At 46.5% G+C, this 17,872-nt stretch overlaps 1 protein-coding gene across 1 annotated transcript in view; it reads left to right on the top strand.

Moving 5' to 3' along the window:
* The first annotated feature begins 4,081 nt into the window (after nt 1-4,081).
* Nucleotides 4,082-17,872, top strand: part of LOC141111293 (exosome complex component 10-like) — a 41,735-nt gene continuing 27,944 nt past the window's right edge. Inside the window, 5 exon segments of the mRNA XM_073603458.1 lie at nt 4,082-4,234; nt 9,637-9,773; nt 13,986-14,109; nt 16,612-16,716; nt 16,812-16,977. Coding sequence (XP_073459559.1) covers nt 4,145-4,234; nt 9,637-9,773; nt 13,986-14,109; nt 16,612-16,716; nt 16,812-16,977 — 622 coding nt within the window. The 5' untranslated portion in view covers nt 4,082-4,144.

Below are 17,872 nucleotides of genomic sequence, written 5' to 3' on the forward strand. Positions count from 1 at the left end.
CCATCAGTGCCTTCTATCAGTGCTCATCAGTGTCGTCTATCAGTGCAGTCTATCAGTGCTCATCAGTGCCTTCTATCAGTGCTCATCAGTGCCGTCTATCAGTGCTCAGCAGTGCCTTCTATTAGTGCTCATCAGTGCCCATCAGTGCCTTCTATTAGTGCTCATCAGTGCTCATCAGTGCCGTCCATCAGTGCTCATCAGTGCCGTCTATTAGTGCTCATCAGTGTCCATCAGTGCCTTCTATTAGTGCTCATCAGTGCCTTCTATCAGTGCTCATCAGTGCCTTCTATCAGTGCTCATCAGTGCCGTCTATCAGTGCTCATCAGTGCCTTCTATTAGTGCTCATCAGTGCCCATCAGTGCCTTCTATCAGTGCTCATCAGTGCTCATCAGTGCCTTCTATCAGTGCTCATCAGTTCCCATCAGTGCTCATCAGTGCCTTCTATCAGTGCTCATCAGTGCCCATCAGTGCCTTCTATCAGTGCTCATCAGTCCCTGCTATTAATTTCTATCAGTGCTGTCTGCCTTCTCAGGACGGCACGGCTCTGAGCGGAGATCGTGTGTCATAGATTAATAGCACAGAGAGACACTGGCGGCGGCATTAATGTTCTATTTGTCGGTCCTCTCTGGCACGGATGAGAGAGGACACACAGCTGATCTCACGGCTCCCCCTTCTCCCTCCTCCCCTCTCCTGTGTGCTCCGTGGGAAATATGAGCTCTTTAGCTTCACACTTGACTGCCCATAGAATACACAGGAGAGGGGAGGGGGGAGAAGGGGGAGCCGTGAGATCAGCTGTGTGTCCTCTCTCATCCGTGCCAGAGAGGACCGACAAATAGAACATTAATGCCGCCGGAGTCTCTCTGTGCTATTAATCTATGACACACGATCTCCGCTCAGAGTCGTGTGTGAGGATCAACCCCGCTGCCCCTCCCCCCCCACACACAGTGGCGGAATGCCGGGCCCAGTTGCAACTGCGACTGTTGCGACCCTGGTAATTCCGGCACTGCTCCACCTACCTTTTGGACCCTTGCCTGCCACTTCTCTCGACTTCTCAGTTCCTTCTTCCCTACACCCAATCTCTGAGCAATGGACCTGTCGTGACATCTGAAGGCCTATTGATCTTTGGATCTACCAGTAATGGGCACCTGTCAGTATAGACAGTCCGTGATTAAAGAGGACCTGTCATTGAGGCCTCACTCAATTAACCTTCCACTAAAAATAAATTGTCATATTCTCAGAAGCAGGACTTTACTAATTAAAACTACACATTTTTCTACGAATTTCACATTCTTAGTTCTTAGTAGACACAATTTTTATAGAATGCAATGAATGTAATTCTCTGGTGCCCAAACTGTAGCCCAAGGTTCACATGCAGCCCTTTAGTAGACGTTTGGAACACTCCATCTACTTTTGGATCACCCGGAAGGCCTTTTTCTCCACATCTCTGTTCCTTCTTCCCTACACCCAATCTTCCAAAAATTTTAATATTAACTTTTTTCCAGGCTGGGAGCTGGAGAAAAGAAGGAAGAATGACAGAGGGATCTCTACTACCCTACAGTTTCTTCTAGGAGACACCCTGGCTAGCATAGGAGGACCTGGCAAGCAGGAGGCCTAAACAGCAGTCTTCTCAAAAGAAGCAGGATTTCAGGAACAATGTGGGTACCTCTACACCCCCAGGGCCAAAAAAGGTTAAAGCTGCCAGATTTAATATCCAGCAGGCTTTTTTGGGACTGTGCTGACAAGCTAAACCCAATCCTTTGTTTTGGGATACTTTACCAAGTGGCCAGATGGAATAGTATTTTCAAGAGAGAGGGGGCATAGAGCTCCTACAAGTTTGGGACTTTGCTATAATTCCACTAAGGGAACACAGAGCTCCTATAAGAGGAATTCTACTTTGCCAAATTAAAATAGACTGTCATTGTTCTGTATGGAATACAGCCCAGGGTTTGCCATTTTTCAGAGTACAGAGAGAAGGAAGTTGTCCTTGTGGTGTTCTAATTGGGTAAGTTGGGCATCCCATAATCCCTATTATCCATTCAAGTTGTTTTCCCCAATAAAACAACAAAAACAAGCCTATGGACTGGGTCTTTGTGTGAGAGTTGGAAAATTTGTCACCATTTTTCTCTTGGTGTCAGGGAAACTTGTCAAAAGTGATTTTTGCTGATAGCAGAAGAAGGAAGCCACAGACAGAAATTACACTTAGTGCTCTTAATTGAGACATGAACACACTATAGAGGGATATGCTTTGTTCGTATTTCATAGAAATAATAATCTTGTGCGCTCTCAACCAATGTGCACTGGGATAAAAAAAAAAAACCCTTATAATCATAAATACCAAAACAGGCATACACAAAAGCCTTAATAATCAATGGTGCAAACATTTCTATAGTAAAGTGCATAACATTTTCACAAAGTGCATTATTCCCATAAAGTGCAACATGCAATAAACAAAAACATATATGACCTAAAATATAGTGACATAAGCAAACTCATTTTAGTTAATTCAATCGTGACCATATAACTCATGTACCCAAATTAATTTACAACTGTATGGTAAATGAGAAATAATTAAAAAAAAAAAGACAAATTTTCTAAAAAAAAAAAAAAAAAAAGGACAAAAGGACAGTCCAATGAATGTCCAACTTAGTGCAAAGAAAAACTTGCTCTGGTGCTATTCCCTGAGTTATACGGTCACAATTCAATTAAGAAAAATGTGTTCGCTCATGTCACTTTATTTTAAGTCATATGTTTTTGATTATTGCACTTTGCACTTTATAGGACATATGCACGTTGTGAAATTTTATGCACTTTACTATAGAAATTTTTGCTCCATTGATTTTTAGCCAGTTGAAGACCAGGCATTTTCTGGCACTTTTTGTTTACATGTGAAAATCATTTTTGTTTTTTTTTTGCTAAAAACTTTGTTAGAACCCATATTCATTATATATATCTATATATATATATATATATATATAGATATATATATATATATTTATAATTTTTTTTAAAGCAGAGGCCCTAGACTAGGGTATAAACTGTTGGGTTTTGCAATTTTTTTATGCCACACGGTATTTGCACAGCGGTTTTTCAAACGAAGTTTTTGAAAAAATATTTTTTTAAAATACACTTTTTTTTTAACTTTTTAAAATTTTAATGCAAAAGAAAATGATACATAACTCCATTTTTTTTACTATCCATCCATAGGCAACGTGGTGATTGCATTCATTTTTTTTTTTAGGTTTTACACCCGATCCAGCCAGTACGTATGTTATTTTTCAACAGATCAAGCTGTCCATCAAAAGGACTCTAGCAAAATCTTTGCAGGGAATGCCCCCAGTGCACCCTCATATACACAAACCCACTCCGTGAGGCTCGGATCACCTGAAGGTAGAGACACAACCCATGGTCTATGGGGAATACAAGTCCACAACCACAGGGGCTTGTGGTTGCTAGGGTGCTGGCAACCACTGGTTTCCTATCAACTAATGATACTGTATATTCCTGGCCCCATTCAGCTGCTGGCCAGGAGATTCCCCAGCAGACAGCTGAATGTAAACAAATGGCCATATCTGAACAATGACAGGGATCACCCTGAATGGGGCCACGGAAGAGTCATTAGTTGTCATTGCGCTGTCAGCGTCACCATACCTCATTGTCATAATCATCTTCATCAATGTCATCATCATCGTCGTCACCATCGTCATCATCATCAGCGTCTTCATCATCATCTTCATCAGCGTCTTCATCATCATCTTCATCAGCGTCTTCACCATCATCATCATCAGCGTCTTCATCATCATCATCATCAGCGTCATCATCAAACTTTATTTGGTACTTTTTAAAGCTTTTCATCAAATAACTAAAACCAGCAGAATGGGCATCATAATAGGAGGTAATTGTGGGCAGATTTCCAGGAACAATTCTACTAAGATGGAGCATGGGGGGGGTATGCCTAGAAATCGGCCGATCGGGAGCGGTAAAAGTCGTAATACCTCCAAAGACAAGGAATTTCCGACACATCACAGAGGGAGAATCCCAGCACTGCCCTCAACAAACATGGCCGCCTAAAGGAGGGCAGGGGCGTGACGTCAAAGTCCGTTGCCCGGTCACGCTTTTATGACCACGCTCGGTACTCGGTGGCATCATGGCGGCGCCCGTAGGTGGTGTGACGAGCAAGATGGAGGAGGAAGCGGGACCGTTCCCGGGATATCCCGACACCGAGAGCTTTGTGAAGGTGCCTCAGTACTGAGATCACTTCCGGGGGGTATTTATAGAGATTCATGAGGGGAAATCCCCCCAATACAGCCTGTGTGTGAGGTCACCGCACTCCCCCCCCCCATACAGCCTGATAGGGTGCCCACCCCCCCACGGCCTGCCTAGAACCCCCCCCCCCCCCGCCATACAGCTTGCCTAGAACCCCCCCCCCCGCCATACAGCTTGCCTAGAACCCCCCCCCCGACGTACAGCCTGCCTCCTAGAACCCTGATCCCCCCCCAGCCATACAGCCTGCCTAGAACCCCCCCCCCCGCCATACAGCCTGCCTAGAACCCCCCCCCCCCCGCCATACAGCTTGCCTAGAACCCTACCCCCCCCCCCCCCGACGTACAGCCTGCCTCCTAGAACCCTGATCCCCCCCCCAGCCATACAGCCTGCCTGCCTCCTAGAACCCTGATCCCCCCCCCAACCATACAGCCTGCCTAGAACCCTCCCCCCCCCGCCGTACAGCCTGCCTAGAACCCTACCCCCCTCCCCCCCAGCCATACAGCCTGCCTAGAACCCTACCCCCCCCAGCCGTACAGCCTGCCTAGAACCCTACCCCCCCCAGCCGTACAGCCTGCCTAGAACCCTACCCCCCCCGCCGTACAGCCTGCCCAGAACCCTGATCCCCCCCCCGCCATACAGCCTGCCTAGAACCCTACCCCCCCCCCCCCAGCCGTACAGCCTGCCTAGAACCCTACCCCCCCCCCCCGCCGTACAGCCTGCCTAGAACCCCCCCCCCGCCGTACAGCCTGCCTAGAACCCTACCCCCCCGCCGTACAGCCTGCCTAGAACCCTACCCCCCCCCGCCGCACAGCCTGCCTAGAACCCTACCCCCCCCGCCGTACAGCCTGCCTAGAACCCTACCCCCCCCCCCCCCCACCGTACAGCCTGCCTAGAACCCTACCCCCCCCCCCCAGCCGTACAGCCTGCCCAGAACCCTACCCCCCCCCCGCCATACAGCCTGCCTAGAACCCTACCCCCCCCCGCGCCGTACAGCCTGCCCAGAACCCTACCCCCCCGCCGTACAGCCTGCCCAGAACCCTACCCCCCCCGCCGTACAGCCTGCCTAGAACCCTACCCCCCCCCCCCCCAGCCGTACAGCCTGCCTAGAACCCTACCCCCCCCCCCCAGCCATACAGCCTGCCTCCTAGAACCCTGATCCCCCCCCCCAGCCATACAGCCTGCCTAGAACCCTAGCCCCCACCCACCATACAGCCTGCCTAGAACCCTACCCCCCCAGCCATACAGCCTGCCTAGAACCCTGATCCCCCCCCCCAGCCATACAGCCTGCCTAGAACCCTTACCCCCCCCCCCAGCCATACAGCCTGCCTAGAACCCTTACCCCCCCCAGCCATACAGCCTGCCTAGAGGCCGGGGACTATGTACAGGAACAGGTGGAGTAGTCCTCTGTCCTGCCACTTCTGACAGATGAATGTTCCAGCCTGCGTTGGCGAATTGATATAGAAAAAGAGGTCAGAACTTTGATTATCGGAAGCCGGGCATGGAGGATTGCTCCGCCTGTTCCTGAAAATAAGTAAATAGTCCCCTCGTTGTCCCCGGCCTGTGCTGCAGAACTGAGAGACCCAAGGGACATTTCATCTCACTGTAGGGAGAGCCACGGCCTGTGGGGTTACTGTACCTAAATGTGTTTATTTAAACCCCTCTCTGCCCCCCCGGTCACCCGCTGAACTGATGGGGGCCACCTCTACCTCCCTATTATCAGCCCTGGTACTCGCCCGTGGTCACACTGTACTGGACTGTGAGGATCCAACTAACCATTCTTTATTGTTTTGATTGGATAAAACCCTTAAAAAAAAAAAAGTGTGGAGTGCAGTTTAGATGAAATGTACACAAATTATTCTTGAATATATACAGTATCTCACAAAAGTGAGTACACCCCTCACATTTTTGTGAATATTTTATTCTATCTTTTCATGTGACAACACTGAAGAAATGACACTTTGCTACAATGTAAAGTAGTGAGTGTACAGCTTGTATAACAGTGTAAATGTGCTGTCCCCTCAAAATAACTCAACACACAGCCATTAATGTCTAAACCGCTGGCAACAAAAGTGAGTACACCCCTAAGTGAAAATGTCCAAATTGGTCCCAATTAGCCATTTTCCCTCCCCAGTGTCATGTGACTTGTTAGTGTTATAAGGTCTCAGGTGTGTTAAATTTGGTGTTATCGCTCTCACTCTCTCATACTGGTCACTAGAAGTTCAACATGACACCTCATGGCAAAGAACTCTCTGAGGATCTAAAAAAAAGAATTTTGCTCTACATAAAGATGGCCTAGGCTATAAGAAGATTGAAAAGACCCTGAAACTGAGCTGCAGCACGGTGGCCAAGACCATACAGTAATTTAACAGGACAGGTTCCACTCAGAACAGGCCTCGCCATGGTCGACCAAAGAAGTTGAGGTCATGTGCTCAGCGTCATGTCCAGAGGTTGTCTTTGGGAAATAGACATATGAGTGCTGCCAGTATTGCTGCAGAGGTTGAAGGGGTGGGGGGGTTAGCCTGTCGGTGCTCAGACCATACGCCGCACACTGCATCAAATTGGTCTGCATGGCTGTCATCCCAGAAGGAAGCCTCTTCTAAAGATGATGTACAAGAAAGAGTGCAAACAGTTTGCTGAAGACAAGCGGACTAAGGACATGGATTACTGAACCATGTCCTGTGGTCTGATGAAACCAAGATAAACTTATTTGGTTCAGATGGTGTCAAGCGTGTGTGGGGGCAACCAGGTGAGGAGTACAAAGACAAGTGTGTCTTGTCTACAGTCAAGCATGGTGGTGGGAGTGTCATGGTCTGGGGCTGCATGAGTGCTGCCGGCACTGGGGAGCTACAGATCATTGAGGGAACCATGAATGCCAACATGTACTGTGAAATACTGAAGCAGAGCATGATCTCCTCCCTTCAGAGACTGGGCCACAGGGCAGTATTCCAACATAACGACCCCAAACACACCTCCAAGACGACCACTGCCTTGCTAATGAAGCTGAGGGTAAAGGTGATGGACTGGCCAAGCATGTCTCCAGACCTAAACCCTATTGAGCATCTGTGGGGCATCCTCAAATGGAAGGTGGAGGAGCGCAAGGACTCTAACATCCACCAGCTCCGTGATGTCATCATGGAGGAGTGGAAGAGGACCCCAGTGGTAACCTGTGAAGCTCTGGTGAACTCCATGCCCAAGAGGGTTAAGGCAGTGCTGGAAAATAATGGTGGCCACACAAAATATTGACACTTTGGGCCCAATTTGGACATTTTCACTTAGGGGTGTACTCACTTTTGTTGCCAGCGGTTTAGACATTAATGGCTGTGTGTTGAGTTATTTTGAGGGGACAGCAAATTTACACTGTTATACAAGCTGTACACTCACTACTTTACATTGTAGCAAAGAGTCATTTCTTCAGTGTTGTCACATCACAAATGATATAATAAAATATTTACAAACATGTGAGGGGTGTACTTACTTTTGTGAGATACTATATATGCAGTGGTAAAAAATGACCAGCTATATGATTAGGAACAACAAATCTTATCCACTCTCAGAATAACAGAAGAGATACAGTATATACTTTATAGAGGTTGAATCTGGTACATATCAGACAAAGCAATCATAATTTTTGTTTAAAGAAAAAAAGACTTAAAACGCTGTTTTTCAGGCAGGACTGTAATATAATATGTATGTCGGACTCCCTTGTCATAGGCAGGTAGCTTGATATCCGCTGTCAGCATCTTCTGTCACTAAGACATTTAGTAGCAGCAGTATGCTTTTTTTGTATCACCTGTCATGAAGGGGTTAAAAAACAAAAATTACCCCTTCATAGCACAAAAACAAATAATCTACTGCTCGGCTGCAGATTATCCCTACTATCAGGGGTTAATTTATGCTGTGAAAGAAGTAATATACACTCACCGGCCACTTTATTAGGTACACATGTTCAATTGCTTGGTAACATACATTTCTAATCAGCCAATCACATGGCAGCAACTCAGTGCTTTTAGGCATCTAGATGTGGTGAAGACGACTTGCAGAAGATTAAACTGAGCATCAGAATGGGGAAGAAAGGGGATTTAAGTGACTTTGAACGTGGCATGGCTGTTGGTGCCAGGGGGGCTGGTCTGATTCAAAAACTGCTGATCTACTGGGATTTTCACACACAACCATCTCTAGGATTTACAGAGAATGGTCCGAAAAAGAGAAAATATCCAGTGAGCGGAAGTTGTGTGGATGAAAATTCCTTGTTGATGTCAGAAGAGAATCGGCAGACTGGTTCGAGATGATAGAAAGGCAACAGTAACTCAAATAACCTCTCGTTACAACCAAGGTATGCAGAATACCATCTCTGAACACACAACACATCCAACCTTGAAGCAGATGGGCTACAGCAGCAGAAGACCACACCGGGTGACACTCCTGTCGGCTAAGAACAGGAAACTGAGGCTACAATTCACACAGGATCACCAAGATTGGAAAAACGTTGCCTGGTCTGATGAGTCTTGATTTTTAGCTGCAACATTCAGATGGTGGGGTGAGAATTTGGTGTAAACAACATGAAAGCATGGATCCATCCTGCCTTGTATCACCGGTTCAGGCTGGTGGTGGGGGTGTAATGGTGGGGGGGATATTTTCTTGGCACACTTTGGGCTCCTTTAGTAACAACTCTTCGTTTAAACACAACGGCCTCCCTGAGTATTGTTGCTGACCATGTCCATCCCTTTATGACTACAGTGTCCCCATCTTCTGATGGCTCCTTCCAGCAGATAATGCTCCATGTCACAAAGCTCCAATCATCTCACCACTGGACAATGAAGTCCCTGTACTCCAATGGCCTCCACACTCACCAGATCTCACCACACTCACCAGATCTCATCCAATAGAGCACCTTTGGGATTTGGTGGAACATCATGGATGTGCAGCCGACAAATCTGCAGCGACTGTGTGATGTTATCATGTCACTATGGAGCAAAATCTCTGAGGAACAATTCCAACATCTTGTTGAATCTATTCCACGAACAATGAAGGAAAAAGGGGGTCCAACCCGGTACTAGCGAGGTGTACCTAACAATAAAGTGGCCGGTCAGTGTATATGGATGGTGTACTGAGCTGTACGTGTGCTGCACTGTGTATACTGATATGTAAACAAAACTTGACAATTATTTAGCATATAAATTATAATCGATTTTCAATTAGTTATTTCTGCCCTACTGGGCTGTGATCGTACTGTACGGTACTGTTATCACTGCAGGGCAAAGAACTGTGTACTGTACTCTGTCAGTGCTGGGCTTAGCCTATGTACTGTGCTGGACTATTCTCGCACTGTTCACGACATAGCATGCCATTTTCTCATTGGTTTGTTTCTTGCAGTATGCTCTGGGGAAGGTCGTCGCCACCACAAAGTCATCGACCGGTCTTCCACAGTCTGGAGATGAGTATGACTTCTATCGCAGCTTTCCCGGCTTCCGCTCCTTCTGTGAAACACAGGGTGACCGCCTGCTTCACTGGTACGTCATTACCGTCTGTTAGAGACACAGAGAGGTTTAATGAGGATGTGTTCTTTGTTCAGACTGACTCTAAAAGTTTTATTTTTTGGACTCTGGGGCATCAAGAACTGGGGCACAGCAGAAAATACTGGACTGAGTTCTGATTGGTTGTTCCTTCTTTAGTTTGGCCAGCCGAGCTCAGCCTTTCTCATCCTTCTTCACTTTTTTTATTTATTTTTTTGTGTTTTACCCCAGAGGTTCAAGGAAACTCCAGATAAATCTATTTATACATACAGCTTGTGGTACATTAGCTTTATATGTTGTAGAAAGTTTTCAATACAAGAAGAAAAAAAGAATGTGGCTTACATTGCTGTATGACCTCCACAACAGATTAACACCCACCTGCTGTGTATAACAGAATTATTTTTGGTAAAGATCTTGAAATGACTAATTATACATTTACCGTATTTATCGGCGTATAACACGCACCTCAATTTAGGAGGGAATTTTAAGGAAAAAAAACTTTTAGGAGGGAACTTGAAGGGAAAAAAAACTTACATTTAAATGCCCATCATTGCAGCCTTCTCAGTAAAGCCTTGCCCCAGTGCAGCCTTGCCAGTGCAGCCTTGCCAGTGCAGCCTTGCCAGTGCAGCCTTCCCCAGTGTCCAGTGCAGCCTTGCCCCAGTCCAGCCTTGCCCCAGTGCAGTCTTGCTGAAGCCTCTGAACTTCAAAATCGCCGACCGCGATTTGAAAATGGCGCCGCTGGTGCCGAAATACACAGAGCCGGTCCTCGGCTCTTCTCGGCGGCTCTCGTTCACTTTCGGCTCCACTCGGACGGTGAGCGGAGCTATCCGAAACTAGCCGAGTATACTCGGCTAGGTTCGGGCGGCGCTCGAGTTAAAACGAAAGCGGCCGAGAAGAGCCGAGGACCGGCACTGTGTATTTCGGCGCCGGCGGCGCCATTTTCAAATCGCGGTCAGCGATTTTTTTTTTTTTTTTTTTTTTCATTCTGACAGGTCAGGATCGCAGGGGATCAGCGTATAACACGCACCCGCGATTTTCCCCTGATTTTAAGGGGAAAAAAGTGCGTGTTATACGGTAATTTTAATATTTAGGGGTGTGTGTATATGTATGTGTTATATTTTTTAACCACTTCCCGCCCGGTCAATGACATCCAGGAAGTGGTTCTATTCTCCTGACTGGGCGTCATATGACATCCAGCAGGATAGCATGCCGTGGGGGCGCGCACCACGGCGATCACGAGTGCGGTGTGTCAGTCTCACATGCCGCATCTCCGATCGTGATAAGAAGCCTTTGTCAGAGGCTTCTTACCACATGATCAGCTGTGACCAATCACAGCTGATCATTGTGTGAACCAGGAATTGGCGGTAAACTGCATTCCTCGGTTTGCACTGAAAGGGAGCGCCGATCGGGGCAAGTCTCCCTGTCAGAAGGGGGGGGGGGGGGTGTCTGTGCTGATAATCAGCACATTGATTATCAGCACAGCCCCCTCAGTTGTGTCAATCACATGCCAATAAGTGCCCAGCAGTGTCCCCATAATAAAAGACTGCCAGTGCCCATTACAATGCCAATCAGTGTCCAGCAGTAACACCTGTCAGTAACACATCAGTACCTCATCATTGGTGCTGCCCATCAGTGCCATCTATCAGTGCTGCCTATTAGTGCCCATCAGTGCCCATCGATTCTACATATCAGTGCCGCCTTATTAGTGCCCGTCAGTGAAGGGAAAAAACTAAATTTTATGACAGAAACTGAGAAAACTTTTTTTTTTTTTTTAAATGTTGGTATTTTTTAGTTTGTTTAGCAAAAAATAACCCCAGAGGTGATCACATATCACCAAAAGAAAGCTCTATTTGTGGGAAGAAAATGATAAAAATTTAGTTTGGGTACAGTGTAGCATGACCGCGCAATTGTCATTCAAAGTGCCACAAAGCTGAAAGCTGAAAATTGTCCTGGGCAGGGAAGGGTTAAGTGCCTGGTATTGAAGTGGTTAAAGGAGAAGTACAGCTAAAACTTGTTTTGGCTGTGGATCACAAGAGTGCCGTTCATTCTGCACACCTGTGACCCGTTTTCAGCATGCTGAAGCCCGCTGTCGGTTGATCTCACAGAGCCGCTCCAGGCTCGGGATCTGCCCACATGCCTGGACTGTCGCCCAGCTCAGCATCTCAGTGAGGCGTTGAGAGCCTAAGCCGCCCATTTCTCCCCCCTCCACAGCCCAGCGCTCCAGTGAGTGTGGGGGAAGGGGGGGAGCTTTAGAGCAGAGAGCCGGTGACTAAGTGCCGGTTCACACTAGGACGACTTGTCAAGCGACCTAGTCGCCTGACAAGTAGCGTCCCGTTCTGTACAATGGAACTGTTCTAGTCAGGGCGACGCAAGTCGCTCCGACTTAGAAAAAGGTTCCTGTACTACTTTGGGGGCGGCTTGCAGTTGTGTGCAGGTTGCCTCGGTGAGGTGACCTGCAAGTCGTGCCGCCCCTAGTGTGAACCGAGCCTAACAGTTACCGGCTCTCTGCTGACAGAGCTTTGAGAACCGAATGGTTGGCGGTGTTTGATCGGTTTTCAGTGTTAGAGCCAGCAGGGTACAAATGCAGCGTAGGATCGATGCTGCATCCACCTAGGTAAGTATGATTCTAAAAAAAAAAAAAATTCAATACTTTTTTATTATTTATATGTATTATAAAAATTATATTATACAGAAAAGCTGTAGTTCAAGGTTTTGTTTGCCATTAACATTTGGAATAAATAGACTATAAAAAGAAACGCACGTTCACTGATAAATTCATACATTTGCAAAAGATTTTACATCCTACCCCTTCAAATGTTCTCTTCACTGCAATTAAAAACGAACCTTGATTTGATCCCACTAATAGAAAAACAATCAAACTATCTTGCAACGAAAAAATGTTGAATGAAATTCTACTAGTGTAGTTTAAATTGTTTGTAAAGGCAGTAGGTTTTTTTTTTTTTTTTTTTTTTTTTTTATCTTTGGCATTCTATGCCTTTTAAAGTGGAGGGCCATCCTGAAAAAAAAAAAATTGCATGAAAAATCCAAAAAATTTTTTTTTTAAATTTGAAAAAGAAAAAAAAAATTTTTTTAAACTTACCTAAACCCTTGTTGCTAGGCAGTCTTCGTAATCTGCCTCTTCCTATTCCGCTGTGTGTCCTGCTCCTCGGTGAGCGGCCCTGTTGCCTTCTGGGAACTGTGTGTGTGTGTGTTCCCAGAAAACCACGGGGCCATTCGCAGAGCGCCGCTCGCGTGTGCGCAGTAGGAAACTGGCAGTGAAGCCGCAAGGCTCCACTGCCTGTTTCCCTTACTTAGGATGGCGGTGTCGGGAGCCGAGGGACGGGTCGGCCTCGAGCGGCCGACATCGCGGGAACCCAGGACAGGTAAGTCTACGTATTTAAAGTCAGCAGCTACAGTGTTTGTAGCTGCTGACTTTAAAAAAAAAAATTTCGCTGGCCGGAATCCCGCTTTAAGATAAAAAGCCTTCTGTGTGCAGAAGCCTCCTAATACTTACCTGAGCCCCATCTCTATCCAGCAATTGTTGCAGGAGAGACTTGGCTGTCCGGGACTCTCCCTCCTCATTGCCTGAAACAGCAGAGATGTGCCATTGGCTCCCGCTGCTGTCAAAGTCGGTGAGCCAATCAGTAGAGAGAGAGAGGGGCGGGGCTGGGCCGAGGCTCTGTGTCTGAATTAGCACACGGAGCTGCGACTCGGCTCAGCTTGCTGTGGGGGCACTTAACAGGAACGAGGGGCCAGGAGCACCGAAGAGGGACCTGAGAAGAGGAGGATCTGCTCTGTGCAAAACCACTACACAAAGCAGGTAAGTATAACATGTATGTTATTTTTAAAGGAGAAAAACCAAGACTTTAGTATCACTTTAAGAATAATGATCCATGTAGAAGTAACACCTCACTGTGGTGGTCCATGGCAAATTGCCACTCTGCATTTGGTGTCGTTGTAGATGGGAGATAAAGTTGCCACTGCCTTAGGAACCCCTAGCAGCTTCAGGAGGCACCCCAGGGTTCTATGATATCCTGTTTGTATGAGAAACGCTGGCCTTGATGGAGATGGTCTCTTTTAAATTTTGCTTTGTTTTACATCTAAATAGAACAATGTACAGCATAACCAATAACTTCCTCCATATCTACTTCATTAATGTCTTGGGTTCTGTTTTTACTTTCTTTGGGATCCGGTCTTCTTCACACACAGCATGAGTCGGATTATGCAGTATCATGGCTGCCGCAGTTACACCGGGAATCACAATAAGGACAGTGCCCTGGAAGACAAGATGGATTTGCTGGTGGATGCTAATGACGCCATTCTGGAGAGAGTGGTGGGTGCTTACTTTTGTAGCTAAATAATATATAAGAATACAACAACTGTATAGCACTATGAAGTAAAAAAAATAAACCTACAAAGTAATACCTCGGATTGCGAGTAACTCGGTTAATGAGCGTTTCGCAATGCAATGAAAAATCCTGACTCAGTTTGCGTTGTCTCGCAAAACAAGCAGGATTCAAGCTTTTGCGGTGTGCAGTACTGCATTTGGCCAGAGGTGCAGGGGCACCGGTGTCACATTTGGAGCCACTCGGGAACGGGGGGTTTCCGAGTGTCTCTGGCACTCCCCCACCTCTGGCCACATGTGGTACTGCAAACAATAGAAGTCACTGTGGAACTAATTACCTGAGTTTCCATTGACTTCTATGGGGAAACTCGCTTTGATATACGAGTGCTTTGGAAGCATTCTTCTGGAACAAATTATGCTCGTAATCCAAGTTACCACTGTAGAAGTATAAATAATTATTACAAACAATGTATAGTGTTAATTGACAATACAAATGATCAGTGCATATACTCCTACATTAATAAACTACACAAAAATAACACACATAAAAGCATCTAGATCTTCATCCAAAAATGACTTCTCTGCTTTCATTTATTGAATCTCAGCCTCTGCAGAAATGTTAATTAAAAAAAGAAAAAAACTTTTTTGGAATCGGTACATTTTTCTCAGTACGATGTTGCCTGCCAGCAGCCTCCTGGGATCATATTTCAGGAGGATGTAGGAACAGTCTCCCTGCAGGCTGCTGCTTGTGCATGCGCAGCAGGGGAGCCAGCTGAGGGACATCAGGAAGTCGCGGATGGCTCCTAAAACCAAAATGGCTGTGCAGAGGAGCAGATGCCCTAATGAGAATCATCTGCATAAAAGACAACGCTGGACTCCAGGGACTGTTATGTATCTGTTTTTTTAAAGGTCAAGTTCACCTGTTTTTTTAGGGTGGAACGTGTAACATGTTCCAGTATCCGGCATCTGCAGCCACATGGTCGCGTCATTGTATTCACTGTGTCCTGTGAATGAATGCCTACAAGTACCGTCAGCCATTGCAGCTGACGGCTTGTAGTTCTCAATGAGCTGAGCTGGTGAGTTCTCTCGTAGTCCATTGATCTTCTTGTTCTCAGGTAACTGTCTGCCTGTATGAGGTATGAGCAGACAGCTATGCTGAGAGTCTGCAGGAGCCTGGGATTGCACACGCTATCTGGTGATTGTAGGTGCAATGCTCTGCATTCTCCTAATAAATTAAATGCTAGGGTGCCCATTTATTTTGTATTGACGCAAATCGCACCGCAAAGTTGTGGTACTCAGTATCAGTGCAACCCTATTAAATGCCCTCTCCGCGCTCACTGAAGTGCTGAGCTTGTGGGGGGAGGGGGGCGGGGAGACGGGTGTCAGTCCAGGTACCTGGCAGAGCCAGACTTCCATTGTCGGGATTACGCGGTGCCTGGACTGATTTCTGTGACGTCAGCAGAGAGCGGACTTCAGTTCTCTGCTCAAAACGGGTCACAGGAGTGCAAAACAAATTGCACTCCTGTGACCCATAGGAGAAGCCCGGCCAAACAAGCTTAGGCTGGACTTCTCCTTTAAATGTCGGCAGCTACAGTATTTTGTAGTTTCTGACTTTATTTTCCTATTTCTTATTCACCGCTTTAAAGGAGAAGTACAGCCAAAGCCAAACGATCAGCAGCGTTTAATCGCTCGGTTCTCAGTCTTAGAGCTGGCGGGGGACAGATGCAGCGTCCACCTAGGTAAGTATGATTAGGGGAAAAAAAAAAAACCTGATACTTCTCTTCTAATTTAAAAAAAATCTAGTCCAGGTGCGGGGTTTAGAAGATGGTATCCCTTCCTTCTTTCAATTATGTCTCTGGTGCATGCGCAGTGGTATCCAGATTGACGGCACATTGAGTATGCCGTTACTGTACAGCTATGTGCTGTGTCTTTGTAATCTTGCGAGCGTTCTCATCATTCATCATTTCCCGAAAAACCCCATGTGACTATTTATGTCATGGGGTGTTTACAAAGCATCAACACTGAGCAAGGAAAGGCACTGATTCGATGGTTATTGCACAGCCAGCAAATCAGGAGTAAGATATTTACATGTGTATTTTGATTGGTTATGTGGGGCTAAAGCACCATGGTAACAGATGAAAACGAGGCTTGGTTTACTTGTACTGAGCATATGAGGTTCTTGCAGTGATGCAGGAGAAAGGGCGGAAGTACACATATGGAAGGAATAGGGAGGTTGCAGCAAAGATGGCGCCAGCTTCAGCTGGAACAGACAACTAACGAAACAAGCTGCATCAATAGTAAGGCTACTGATAGGATGCTAAAGAGTATATCTTTGTGTTCATAAATGCATTACATAGTGATATTGGGCTACTGTGTTTTTTTTTTTTTTTTTTTTTTTTTTTTTTTTTGTACTGAGTTTGCTACTGCTTTAAGTTGGGCTGAGTGCTGGGCAGTCATTCAGAAGCAGTGACAGGTACTCTTATTTTGCAGGGCATGATGCTGGATGAAGCTTCAGGGGTGCACCGTAGCCAGGAGCCCATTCTGCCTGCAGGTCTTCAGGCACCAAAGACCATTATCTCCAGCTGGAATCGCCGGGTAAGCAGAACCCACAAACCCCGGACTTCTTTCAGATTATCATTGTTATTCTGGTGGCGATGCTCTTAATGTGCCTGTTTCTTTTGCATTTGCAGAGCAATGACACAAGCAAGAAACACAAGACACAAACATTTCGTCTGCTACAGGCCAAGAACATTGTGCGACCACAGCTGAAGTTCAAAGAAAAGATAGACAACACGAACACTCCTTTTGTTCCAAAAATATTTATAAAGCCAAACGCGCAGAAACCGCTTCCAGAGAGTAAGGACTTGCCATAGCACTGGGAAACCTATCGCTGCTACCAGTTCACGTTCCTTGATGGCACTCGCAACTTGGGAAGTGATCCCACCTACCTACTGCTATCTGGGGCTCTGTTAGAGAAATTTGCCTTCGCTTCCTGTCCTGACAACCGCTTTACTAGACAGGAAGTGAGGGGAAATCAGCACCAGGGACACAGAAATAAAGTGACAGAGGTATTGGCCTCCCCCTTACTCTGCTAAAGAAATGTTTTTGTCTATGTTGCTGTTTGAAAGTTGCACTCATTTCCTCTACAGCAGCACGTCAGCAGGAAAGGAAGTGAGTTGAAATCTCTAACAAAGCCCTGAATAGCAGTAAAAATTTGACAGGAGCTGATTACCTGTTAAAGGTGTACAGGCAAAGCTCGTTTGGCTGTACTTCTCTTATGGATCACAGGAGTGCAGTTCATTTAGCACTCCTTTGACCCATTTTGAGCAGAGAGCGGGCTGACATCACAGAGCCGGTCCAGGCTCAGGTAAGGTCATGGAGTCTGGATCTGCCCACATGCCTGGACCAGCACCGGCTGAGCCTCTCAACAAGCCGCTGAGAGCCTGAGTCGGCCACTCTCACCCCCCCCCCCCCCCCACAGCCCAGCGCTCCAATGAGCAAGGAGGGGGGAGAGCAGTGACTGACAGCAGCTCTCTGCTCGGGGGAACTGTGAGAACCGAGTGATCTGCGCTGTTGGATCGCTCGGTTTTCAGTCTTAGAGGCATCGGGGGACCGATGCTGCATCTACCTAGGCAAGTATAAATCTGCAAAAACCCCATACTTCTCTTTTAAAGTGGTTTTAAAAAGAAAGGGGAAAAATATTTTTTTTTTTTTTTTTTTTACCTTGCTGCATTCTGTGCATAAGGTAAAA

The sequence above is a fragment of the Aquarana catesbeiana genome, linkage group LG10 (genome assembly GCF_042186555.1).
Source record: "Aquarana catesbeiana isolate 2022-GZ linkage group LG10, ASM4218655v1, whole genome shotgun sequence".
Taxonomy (NCBI): domain Eukaryota; kingdom Metazoa; phylum Chordata; class Amphibia; order Anura; family Ranidae; genus Aquarana; species Aquarana catesbeiana.